Source organism: Plecotus auritus (genome assembly GCF_963455305.1).
Source record: "Plecotus auritus genome assembly, chromosome: 8".
Classification (NCBI taxonomy): Eukaryota; Metazoa; Chordata; class Mammalia; order Chiroptera; family Vespertilionidae; genus Plecotus; species Plecotus auritus.
Window position 1 is genome coordinate 170,317,080 of NC_137782.1, and position 12,807 is coordinate 170,329,886.

Here is a 12,807-nt window from a genome sequence, read left to right on the forward strand (position 1 = left end):
TAATGGAGGTAGATATGGCAATGGGTTAGTAGAAGAAATATTGCTGGGAATAGGTGAGACTGTATGTGCAGAGAAGAGCGGGAATGGAACCCAAGGTCTCTCCCTGCAAAGCAGGTTATCTGACCCATGTGTTCTGGGCCATGCCGTCTCATCCTGGATCATGAATGGCTATCTCATGCACATGACCCAAAAACATGTGTTTATGGTTTCCCAACACTGTTGGCAGTTGGCACTACTGAACAGGGGAAGGTGCAGCTGAGCTTGGAGAGACATTTACAGAACCGTGTGGCCATGGCGTGGGGTTGCGAGGGGACTTCTGCAGTGGAGGTAGCCTGCTCAGGGTGAAGGCTTCTTCTCTTCCTGGTCCACACACATCATATTACCCACAATGACATGGAAGCACAGGGAGAAGAAAGACCCACCCCGGCAGGTTATCTCTGAGAATGTCAACGGGGGCTGCATATGGTGCTTTTGAAGGATCTCTGTAGGCCATCTCCAATATGTATTTATCCCTTTGACTTTCAGAAAAAGCTCTTCAGAGTTTATTAGAATCTCTGACCTGTCCGCCCTACACGCCAACCCAGCACCTGGAGCGAGAGCAGGCTCTGGCAAAGGAATTTGCGGAAATCCTGCATTTTACTCTTCGATTCGATGAGCTGAAGGTTAGGCCACATATGTTTGATGATTTACTAAGCTTGCACTGAGTTCCTACTGTGTACAGATCCTCTGCAGAGCTGCAGGGTGGGGAAGAGAGACATGAGTGAGATACCGTAGCTCCTTCCCTAGGGAGACATAGAATGTGGCGAGAATTTGCACTCATTGTGGTGAAGTGACTTACGATGGTGGTTTTCATGTGAAAATTCAAATTCTGTTAATGCAATAAGAGACATTTTCAAGTGTCTGCTCCTCATTGAGAACAAATATACTTCCCTATGAAAACAGGGCATATTTTTAAATAATGAAGCTCCGAGTGCTTATTTTTAACCAGAAGTTGCATGGACTCATGTAGCAAAGAGAAGTCTTGGTGTGTTTGCAGATCTAGTGCTGGGCTCCCCATGTGCATTCCCCACCTGATGCTGAGGGATGCCCTTCTCCCCTCCCTTCTGAATTTCAGATGAGGAACCCGGCTATTCAGAATGACTTCAGCTACTACAGGAGGACAATAAGCCGCAACCGCATCAACAACATGCACGTGAGTGCCTGGGTCCCTTGGGTCTAGACCAGCCTTGGGCAAACTACGGCCCGTGGGCTGGATCCGGCTGTTCTATCCAGTTCTCTTGCTCTCCCCTCCGCTCCTTTACTTTGAATTTATATTAGTTCACACAAACACTCCATCCATGCTTTTGTTCTGGCCCTCCAGTCCAGTTTAAGAACCCATTGTGGCCCTCGAGTCAAAAAGTTTGCCCACCCCTGGTCTAGACACCCACACTCCACATCTCTTCGTGTGTCTGCATCGGGCAGGTCTCAGGGAGAAGATAGTCTTATCTACATTTCCATTTCCAGGGGACATTGTTTGGGGATTTTGACCATCTCTTTATCAATTGCATCTTCTCTTCTTGTTTTTATCAGCTAGACATTGAGAATGAAGTCAATAACGAGATGGCCAATCGAATGTCCCTCTTCTATGCGGAAGCCACACCCATGCTGAAAACCCTTAGCAATGCCACAATGCACTTTGTCTCCGAAGTAAGTGGACTTGAGCATCGAGGTGCTTTTTCCTTAATTGCGGGTAAAGGCTGCTGGCAGAGCTAACATCCATTTGTGTCTCCCATTTAGAACAAAACCCTGCCGATAGAGAACACCACAGACTGCCTCAGTACCATGACGAGTGTCTGTAAAGTCATGCTGGAAACACCGTAAGTGACATCGGAGCTGTACTGGTGGTCGAGAACTCACCAGGCAGAGCCTGTTGGTGTAATGATGCCGATGACTCCTAACCACTGGGTCAGCGCATGAGCAGTCACACATCCATTACCTGAATTAATCTCATAAAGAACTCTCGGTGGTAGGTGTCATTATCCCATGTCAGAGCTGGAGAAGCTGAAGCTGACTCTCTAAGGATTGCAAAACTTGTTAGATGGCAGAGCCAAAACGAGTCAAAAATGCTGTAGAGCCCTAGCCGGTTTGGCTCAGTGGATAAATAGAGCGTTGGCCTGCAGACCAAAGGGTCATGAATTCAATTCCTGTCAAGGGCACATACCTTGGTTGCAGGCTCCTCCCCAGCCCGGGCCCTGGTCAGGGCACGTGCAAGAGGCAACCAGTTGATGTGTTTCTCTCACATCGATGTTTCTCTCTGTCTTTCCCTCTCTCTTCCACTCTCCCTAAAAATCAATGGAAAAATATCCTCCGGTGAGGATTAACAAAAAAAGAAAGATGCTGTAGAAATTGTGTAAGAATCAAATGGAGGATTAGGTGAAATAACTGGATATTATTAGTAATATGTTGGAGAAAAGATTTGAGAGAAGACTTAGAACCAGGAGAAGTGGTAAGACTGTTACAGGAGTGATAATGACGATCTCTCTCTCTCTCTCTCTCTCTCTCTCTCTCTCTCTCTCACTTTCTCTCCCAGCATCTCTTTGTATTTAAGCTGGTTGCTATATTTTTAAAAAATGGTTGAGTTTGTTGAGGATGAGGCAGCATGGGAATGAGGAAATTCACACTCAAAAGTCAGAGTTCCGCTTATACCTGTAGCCCCCTCTGAGCCCAGAGACGGCCTGGGCCCTGCTTTCCTCAGATGATACCATTCTCAGAACCCCATCTAAGTTGCAGAGTGTTTGGGATGCCCAGAGGGATAAAAAATGCCTTATAAAACTTGATGTTATGTTCACGTGGAAGATGATATTAATTTCAAATATTTTGCTTATACCAAAGTTAATAGTTATTCCAAGACAAAAACAGTAATCATCTTCATTGAAGGGCCAATGCATAAGGAAGTAGATATTAAGAAAGCCTCTGGTATTGGCCAGAATTATCTGAATCATCAGAAACCCTGTCAGGGTAAGTGAACAAAATTCAGACTTCAGGAATACTCACAGCCCAATGACTTGCACATCATTTCTTTAAGGTATCTTCCACAATTTAATTCAATCTGCAGCCTGTATCTTAACAAAGGAAGTTACCCTGACTGGAGACACGATAGCTGCTCTGTGGAAATGAGCTTGATTCTTTTTCTCTATAATGAAGCCATTATTCTCTATAATCTTGGACAGCCAGAGGGAACTGCTATAAAATATTCAGGATTGATGGGTGGGGAGTGATGTACGCGGTGAGCTGGCTCACTGAAGGGCAGAGAGAAGAGAATTGACTGCCCTCTAATTTACCTTATTTTTGCACTGAATTGCTGGTGGGATAGAGTCGAAGAGAATTATCATCATGGGTTTCTAGAAGAGCATATTAACCTGGTTGGTGCAGGCCTGGGATTGTTCTCAAGAGAGGATTGGAAGAGTTAAAGGCAGCCAGTGTGGAGCCAGACATGAGCATGCTCGGTCCAGGAAGTAACCCTCCTGCCATTTCCCCTCTCTCCCAGGGAGTACAGGAGCAGGTTTACGAGCGAAGAAACGCTGATGTTCTGCATGAGGGTGATGGTGGGGGTCATCATCCTCTACGACCACGTCCACCCCGTGGGAGCTTTCTGCAAGACGTCCAAGATCGATGTAAGAATATTATAAAATGTGCTTTCCAATAAGAGTACATAAATGCTGCCAAGGAGACCTTGCTTCTCTCTCCTCCACCTCCCACTAAGAATGACCTCTCCAAGACACGAGCCCCATCCTGGTACCTCTCCTCATAGGAAGAAGTCCAGTCTTTTTTATGTGCTTACAACAGAGCATCCAACCTCAAAAGCATAGCAGGAATGTGGAGGAGCTGATCCACTCAGCCAGTAGAGGAGCTGAGCAGATGAACAGTCACTTAGCTGCAAGTGCCCCTACAGTTTATCACAGTGTTATATAAATATATTTTATTTTATTTTAAAAAATATATTTTTATTGATTTCAGAGAGGCATGGAGAGGGGGAGAGAGAGAGAAACAGCAACGATGAGAGAGAATCATTGATCGGCTGCCTCCTGCATGTCCCCTACTGGGGATCGAGCCTGTAACCTGCGCTTATGCCCTTGACCAGAATTGAACCCGGGATCCTTCAGTCCAGTATGCAAGCCAACACTCTATCTACGGAGCCAAACCAGCTAGGGCAAAATATATTTTTAATAGGTTATATGAAAAGCATTAAGAGATGCTGGATCACAAGACACCATCCTCAAATCCCAAACAACATTCCAACTTCCTCTCCACCCCACTTTCCAGTGCCTCCACCAGAGTCCCATGCCTTTTCTTGTCATTGGCAGGTGCCTGAGCTCTTTTCCCTGCCCTGAGCACCCTTCCTCTTCTCTTGTGAGTGGATTCCTTTAATACCCTCCTCAAATAGCCCCTCATCCTGCCCCTGCATGGATCAGGGCCCTCCTTCTTTTCCAACCCCGAGAGCATTTACCATTTTGGATTTCCTGACTCCCTCACAGACGCAGTTCTTTGACTAGAGCAGAGACCATTATCTATACACCTAATGTCTGACTTACTACTCAGGAGTGTCCATGGCACATAGAGCATGGGACTCAATAGATATGCCACAGAGCTTTTACTGAATGAATGAATGAATGAATGAATATAATGGGAAAACAGTCGATGTCGGTATGCAAGTGATTTCCTGTTGATAGTGGGATAAAAACATGCGCCCTCTCAGCCCAGCACTTGCTTCAAGCATCCCCAGTAGTGTATCCCATTTGTTGACTTAAAACCTTTTAAGTACAGAATAGGACCTCTTTGTACTAACAGTCTGGCACCCTTTATGATCCTTCATCTGCACGGAACAGCGTCTTTGATGTCTGCCTGCCCAGAGGGGTCATGAATCTGCAGAATGTGAGAAAATCTATCAATTAAAAATGCAACCTGGGTTACTCATTTTGAGGATCCAGCTTCCTAGCACAGCTAGACACGACTCTTCAGGGAGTCTTACTTATTTTTTTGTAAATATTTGTTTACCAAAAAAATATTTAGTATGAAAACTTTTGGAAAATACAGGAAATCAAAATACAGAAAATTAAAATGATCTGTAGTAACCTCACCATAGACAGATGACCATACCCTTAGGAGCTCCCCACTGCTCCTCCTATCTCCAGTCTTGCTTCCTCTGATCCATTTCCATATTAGTCACATTGCTAGATTATTTAACACCCATCAAGGGTGTTTTCTACAGGAAAATGCCCCTAACTTCCTAACATACTATGAAGCCCACATTGAATCTGGCCCTGACTACATTCCTAACTGCATCTTGTTATTCACACCCATGACTTTAATCAGCCTGAAATAGAACTAGACATTCCCAAAGCGTACCCACTGCTCTTACAGGTCTGTTCTAATCTATGGTCCCATTGCTCCTTTCCCATCCTTTACAAGAACACATAGGATAATGAGCTATTTGTCTCTCTCCTCCCACTGGACTATGAGCTCCATTGGGAGAGTGAACAAATCTCTATATCACGTATTTTGGTCCCATCCTGTACCCATGATTGGCATCTCTGATCGACCATGACATTCGTTCTCAATAAGCCTATACATGACCCCCAAATGATTCTCAACCCTGTGCTTTGGCTACCTCCATCCAACTATCAGGGTTTATTAGGTTTTTAAGAAAAACTTTCACACTGGCTGGGTAGCTCAGTCAGTTAGAGCATTGTCTCAATACAACAAGGTTGCAGGTTCAATCCCCAGTAGGGGCACATTAAAAAAATCAACCAATGAATGTATAAATAAGCAGAACAACAAATCGATGTTTCTCTCTCTCTTCCTTCCTCTCTCTCTCTAAAATCAATCCAATTTTTTTTAAAAAAAGAAAAACTTTCAGCATACCAGAGGTATACCCGCAGAAAATGTTGATAAGTGACCATTATAAAAGAGGTCTTGAATGTACCCAAACCTGATATAGTGCGTGAACATTTGAGTTTAAAATGAGTGACCATATTCTCTGCAGCAAGATTCTTCCTTTGTAAAAAAAAAAAAATTTCCAGGGTATGCATAATATTATTGTGATCGATATAAATTTGATTTTCATGATCTCCCCAAATTTTGAATAAATTATATTCCAAAGGCACAAAAAGCTAAGAAACTTGCCTCGGTTCATGAAGATATTAAACAAGTAAGCATGGACGAAACCCAGTCATTCTGCCTCCATGTGGTTCACATTCCCAACCACTGGTCTTTCCCAGTTCTTTCCTGTGGAGTGAGGGAGACAGTCCATGTGGGCACTAACATCCCCAAGGTTCTCTAACTGCCAGTGCCCTATTGAGAACGCAGGAAGGTGGCGGTGACTTCTGCCTGGTGAAGGCAATGCAGTCAGAAGAGGCTTCCTGGTGTTGGTGATCTTCAGCTGAGTCTTAACAAACAGCAGAAGGAGGAAAAACATTCATGGCAGAGGGATGGGATAAAGTGGTCAGGTTTATAATCCATTCAGCCTCTACTGAGCACCTCCTGGAGGAAAAGCCCTGCCCTTAGCTCTGGAGTAAAAGACAAGACGATCAAAAGCTCAAGTCTGTGTCCCCACACGCCAGATATGTAAAATGTTCAACTGCAGGACAGTATAACAACTGAGGTGGAACCTTCTGGAAGCCCAGAGGAGCAACTCACTGGCCTGGGGGCGGGGGAAGAAGAAGGTCTGTTGGTTATTTCTGTGTGCAGGAATAATGAGATATTATTATGGACAAATACTATAATGGACAGAAGTTATTATGAAGAGAATTATGAGGATATTAACAAATGCTGTGCTTTCTCCTCCCAGATGAAAGGCTGCATAAAGGTTTTGAAGGAACAGGCCCCGGACAGTGTGGAGGGGCTGCTGAATGCCCTCAGGTGAGCCTCAGGCCTGGGGTAGCTTTGCCAGGGGTGGCCAGTCCTTCAGATCTTTTGCAAACGTAGATGCTGTTAGGGACTGAGGGCTAAGGCATCAGGCATAGTCCTTTGCGTATTGTAATACATTTGCTCTTCCCAACAACCTGTTAAGGTCAGTGCCGTTTTTATCATCCCCTTTTTATAGATGGAAGAAAATGAGATTTAGGGAAGTCAAATAACTTGCCAAAATTTGCAAAACAGATGGCCAAGCTAGGACCACAACCTAGGTTGTGGCCCCCAACTCCCGGCCACACTGCTTAATGGTTGTGGTTAGTAGGGGCTCGTCAGACGAAGCAGCCTCCCTGGCTTCAGGGATAGATCAGTAATATTCCACCTGCGTACGACACTTAATGTTTTGTACTCCGCTCCCAGTCACGTTGTCACATTTCATCATCACAACGCAGAGAAGTAAGGCCCATCAATTATCTTCATTCAGTCAGGAAAGGAATGAGATGCCTATGAAATGAATAAACTAGACACTGAGATTGATCCTGCTTTGTGGAGCTCCTCCATCATTGCTCATTGTTTAAAACGGTTTTAGAATTACTGTAAGGGCCTTCAGGAGTCTGAGGGTCTACCAAGGGTTTCTCCAATGGTGCCCATTTCACAGAAGGCTGGCTTTTCATCTTAGTAAAGAGACTTCAGTTACTGACATTTTTGAATCAAGCAAGACTTCCAGAGTAGGGCACTGTGGTAGGCTGTGGGTCTCCTGTGTGTGCTGGCATGTGTGTGCCCCCTAGGCGCTGATCAAGTGAGACAGCACAGGCTTCTGAGGCAGCCAGACCTGTATCCAAATTGTTCACACATCCTTCCTGGTCATCTTTGTGATCTGGAATGGGTCATGTAACCTCTCCACATCTCAGTTTTGACATCTGTAAAATGGAGGTAAATAACCTCTCTTACAAAGAGTTAGTGTCAGTGAAATGAGAACTTACATGGAGAGCCTAGGACATGGTCAAGGTTTTATTACATGTTACTTCTCCTCCCTTTCCTTTTCATAAACGATTTCTGCACCAGGTTAATGCGAGGATGCAGATTGCATCATTTTTTGTCGTTGTTGTTGTTCACTTCCACTTGTGCCCCCTGGTGGTGTCAATGAGGATAAGTGTTGCCTGGAAAGTAGAAAACTAGGAATGTTTTAGAGCTGCTATGTTGCTATGCAAATCCATATTTTCAAATTCGTGACTTAGCAGGGGTGGCCTAGATGGCCGAGATCCTGCACTCAGTCATGCGAAGTCTACTTCCCTGTAAATGAGACTGCTTAACAGCCCCTCCGTAATTATTTGAGTATTTGATCTATTAGTTTAATAACCGTAATACACAATTCCTCTGGAAGGAAGAATCAAATATTCAATCCATATGAGAATACTCTGGGCATTGGAATGTGGCTCTCTGTCTAAAGAACCAAGCCTAAGCTTGATTTATAAATAGCATTTGTGTCTCCCAAGGCAAAGATGGGCTGGTGAGTCATTATTGAAGCTTTCACAGAGCACTATTTGTACAGTGAACGCCATCATTCTCTCTCCGTCCAGGTTCACTACAAAGCACTTGAACGATGAGTCGACTTCCAAACAGATTCGAGCAATGCTTCAGTAAAGCTCTGCTCCAAGAAGAGGATCTATGTACTGACCTCAGAAGATGTATATGTTTACATAATTTAATACAGATTGATGTTAATACTTGTGTATTTACATAACCGTTTCCTTCTTGTCACTGCAATATATGGACCTTAATTTGTATCCTGACTGACTCAACCCAGCAGAGCATAAGTTGACTTGAGAGCCTTACCTTTGATGTCTAAAACAAAACCCCCTCCTCCAAAGGCAAAAGTTGGAGATGTTGAACTTTGCCACTGGAGTCCTTTAACTACACCTGTAACAATCAGAAATTGCTGATAGTTTGTGGTAGTGTTTAAATTCTAGATGTGTAATCTCTCTGGGAAGTATAGTGATAGAAACACAAAGTATTTGATTTCCTGTATCGGCTCAGCTACAAGAAACATGACTGGTATCCTGGCAGAGGGAGAGAGAAATCCAGAAAAGAGAAAAATGCATGTGGCGGTTCCAGCCCAGGTGTTTGGAATTCAGCACGCCCCCTCTCTTTCCCAAGACTGCAGACCACACGTGCGGCCTTTCTGTTCGCACGTGTTTCATTCATCAGCATTTTCCCTTTCTGTTGGCTGTATGCCCCTCTGCAGTTCCCTTTCCATTTGCGAGTGGAAAATCACCTGTGTTTGAATCAGTTCGCGGGAGAGAAGCCAGGATAGATAGGTGGGCTGTCGTAGGTGGGCTGTCGTAGGTGGGCTGTCGAAAGTGGTTGTCTCGGAAGTTGGGGACACGTTAGGAGGAAGGACACCCAGACAACAGGACAAATCTTCAACCCTCTGTCACAGGGACAAGGACGTGGAGCTCTGGCTTTAAAATTGTGGGTAAGTTTGCTGACATTGCAGTTATTTGCATAGTGTTGGGCACTCAGCCTGTCCACACAGGAGCCTTGTTCTCTGTGGACCATTCATGTGACAATAGAGTTCTGGGGTACTTCATTAGTTATCAAAAAACTGGGGGAATTTGGAGGGGGAAAAAATCTACGTTTTCTGGTGACCTTGTCTTTAAAACACAGCTTCTCCTGGTCAGAGTTCCTGGATTTAGTTCTAGCCCTATTCATTCACAGTGTGATCTTGGGAAACTCACTTCAGCTGTGTCTCACCTTTCTCATCTCTAAAACGGACATTGAAAACCGACAATCTCCAGGAGCCCTCTATGCCTAAGGCTACCTTAGAGTTTAAGGCTACCCGTCATTAAAATGACTGACTCCCACATTCTTCCTTAGTTAGTGGAGCCCAGTAAGCATCATTCCACCTTATCCTGATGATTGATGGTATGACAAGGCCTAGAGCAGTGGTTCCCAACCTTTTTTTAGCCATGCCCCACCTAAGCATCTCTCAAATCTTGATGCCCCTCTGTGACATATAATTCTTATTATTCAAAAAGTGAACTCCGATTCACACGGAGGAAGCCTAAAAGGCCATTAACTTGGTCTAAACAAGCTTCCAAAGAACATGACATTCATGAAAGAGAAAAATAAAAGAACGAAAGGGCAGTTGAAGTACTGAGGAAGAAATCACTAAAAAATTGTTTAAAAAAATAATAATATGAAGTGATATGAAAAAAAAAGAGCAAATAAAGTTTCAAAACATATAATAGAGAACTGAAATGCATAAATATGTCACTATATATTTATATACTGTATATGAAGCCCCCTAGAACCATAATAAATGCAAAAAATTCACTGTTAATATCTCATTCTCGAATTGCCCCCCTTAAAAATCAAATTGTCCCCCCTGTGGCGCATGTGCCCCACGTTGGGAACCACTATCCTAGAGTTATTCTATCTGAAGATCAGAGCTTGGAACGAAATCCAAGAAATTTAATCTCGAATGGAAAAGAAGATAGAGGGTGAAGTCAATCAGGACCCCACTGCCCCAATGTAGGACTAGAACCCAGGATGCCTCACTCCCGACTCCATGCTCTTTCTTTTCACCATGTGGCCTATATATACCTACTATGGGATGAGACTGGATACTTTAAAATAAATCCTCAGTCTGGCCTAGATAATTACTTACCTACTTCTGGTAGACAGCAAGTTACCAAGAGGATAATCATTCCAGAAGCTTGGTCTGGGTGCCTTAGAGCTTGGCGCCATTCACAATGTCCCAAGAAATGAGCTGTCACACCTTTGCTCCCCAGATTTTGGTGGCCAGCTGGCATTCCCTTGAGTCCTCCAAGAAAAGGGGAGGTATACATGTGTTTTGTTTTATTTTGATCAAAGAAATCCAGCCATGGCAGAACAGGTTCTGTGATCTGTATCTAAATGTCAGTCAACAGAAAGAGGAAAGACCCTTTTCCTTAAAGCTTTTCAAGCTGAACCAGTACAGCTTCTTGGATGGCTTTTCTCCCACCAGAATAGAATCGCACTAGTTGGCCTTGAGTAACTTTTCAAGCCTAGGGATTCTAATGTCCCAGAGGAAGCCAGAAAATGGGGTAATGACGGGTGAACACATTCATTAAATATTCAGCTTAAGAAGAGTTCTTCTATTTGGCAGCTACATGGTATCCTTGGGTGACAACTGTCAAGATTGTACATATAGAGGCATTGAATGTTCATCATCACTGGGTCCGTTTTCCTCCTTTATCAGGAAAGGCGATTCAGTCTTGGAAAGAGGAATGGACTTGCAGAGCAAATAGTTGAGCACGGGTATCATTTTTTAATTAGACTTTCTATCAAAAGGGACCAAATATATGGGAGGGGCTGCTGGCCTGCCCCAGTTTAGCCAGGTTGTCTTGTCTCAAAGCCAAAATTCATTCGCCAGGATGTGGGTTCTCCAAAGCCCAGGGTCTGAAAGGTTGCCTCGGAGTGTCAGGAGGGCAGGTTAACTGAATGTCTGTGATCACGGGCAGGTGGTGGACCTTGGGCCCACTCCAGAGCTATTGTGGGAGACAAATTCTTTTAACAGTCTGTCCTTCAGGCATCAGGAGTCCTTGAACAATCATGGTTTCTATGCTGCATGCACATGCATCCAAGACCTATGGGTGGTTTAGGGAAAGTGCTAGCAACAGTCTCCATGTCAATGTTAACTATATTTCATATCTGTTGTCTCATAGTTTTCAAATAAACAGTGTTTTCTGTTACTCCCATATTTATTGGGGGGGCAAGCAACAAAATGAAAATTACATTTCTCAGAACCACTGCTATTTTGGCATTATAACTTTGTTCTCAGAAACCTTTCATGTACCACAAGGAATTAGTAGTTTAAAAAAAAAAAAAGCGCAAAACAAGTGGCAATAAATGTTTGAATTGTGGTGACCCATTCAGACTGGCATATTAATTAACAACCAGAAAGAAAGTCTTGGATACTATCTTTTAACTACCAGTTAATATCATGCTTCATCCAAGTTCACTCCTAGTCATTACCATTAAACCAAGATATTAATGGCAATCTGAAGTTTTTGATACATCATCACATTGAAGTAAAAATAATTTCATGCTTCCTCAAAAGAAAAATAAAACTACTCAATTTGCGAATCCAAGTGTCCAGCAGATTCAGAGACTTCTCATTCAATTGTGTAGCCTAGACAGCTGTGAGTTTTCTAGATAGTCATAATAAATGTTGAAATTTTATCTTAAAGAAACAAACCCTCTGAAGGTCAATTTCCCCACTACATCCATGAAAGCTGGTGCATACACAAAGCTGCTTTAAAGTTTTCATATCTTGTTTGGTATCATTGTGATTTTTTGCCTGCTTTGCCTCTTTTTGTACAGAAGTTTTGGGTGTGAAATGAAAATTAAAATTTGGTACATATATTTAAAAGTACACCTCTATTTTATATGATGTTCAAGGTGGAGTGGGTGATAAGCACATGATCATAGATATGTGACATGCATAGATATTTGCCAAAGATCTGTCCTGAGCACCAGGAAAACACATCAGCTGCCTTTGACTTCTCTATGCCTCAGTTTCTTCAAGTACAACATGAAATACCCAAAATTTACTGCTCTTGGTATCAGCTGTGTCTTATTCATTTCAGCAAAGACTCTCCATTAGGAAAAAAAGCATAAAGTAAGTACAGAAATGCATGAGATATACTTGTCCAAGGAGGCTAAGAAACCTTAATAAATGCTCTTTCAATTATTCTTTTAAGTACAATAGTACTTTGTGAATTTGGCAAAGTCAACAAATAATCTATTCCTTATAAGTACAGTTTTTCAGGCAACTTTAGCACCAAGGCAATTCTCTTCACTGTTGAACATTGAAACTATTCTAGAGCATTACTTTCAATGCCTGCGAGCAAATCACCTGAGACCTAATTATGT

General features: G+C 43.1%; 1 protein-coding gene across 5 annotated transcripts in view; it reads left to right on the forward strand.

Annotated features, from left to right (window-relative positions):
* CYRIA (CYFIP related Rac1 interactor A) overlaps positions 1-12,300 on the forward strand; it is a 91,774-nt gene extending 79,474 nt beyond the window's left edge. The window contains exons 7-13 of one of the 5 annotated variants that reach the window (XM_080684743.1): positions 526-662; positions 1,115-1,192; positions 1,570-1,686; positions 1,777-1,856; positions 3,527-3,653; positions 6,827-6,897; positions 8,469-12,299. In XM_080684743.1, coding sequence (XP_080540869.1) covers positions 526-662; positions 1,115-1,192; positions 1,570-1,686; positions 1,777-1,856; positions 3,527-3,653; positions 6,827-6,897; positions 8,469-8,532 — 674 coding nt within the window. In that variant the 3' untranslated portion in view covers positions 8,533-12,299. Of the gene's footprint in view, positions 1-525; positions 663-1,114; positions 1,193-1,569; positions 1,687-1,776; positions 1,857-3,526; positions 3,654-6,826; positions 6,898-8,468 lie in introns of all 5 variants that reach the window. The other 4 variants (XM_080684741.1, XM_080684742.1, XM_080684744.1 and 1 more) reach the window with 4 other exon arrangements.
* Positions 12,301-12,807: the final 507 nt, after the last annotated feature.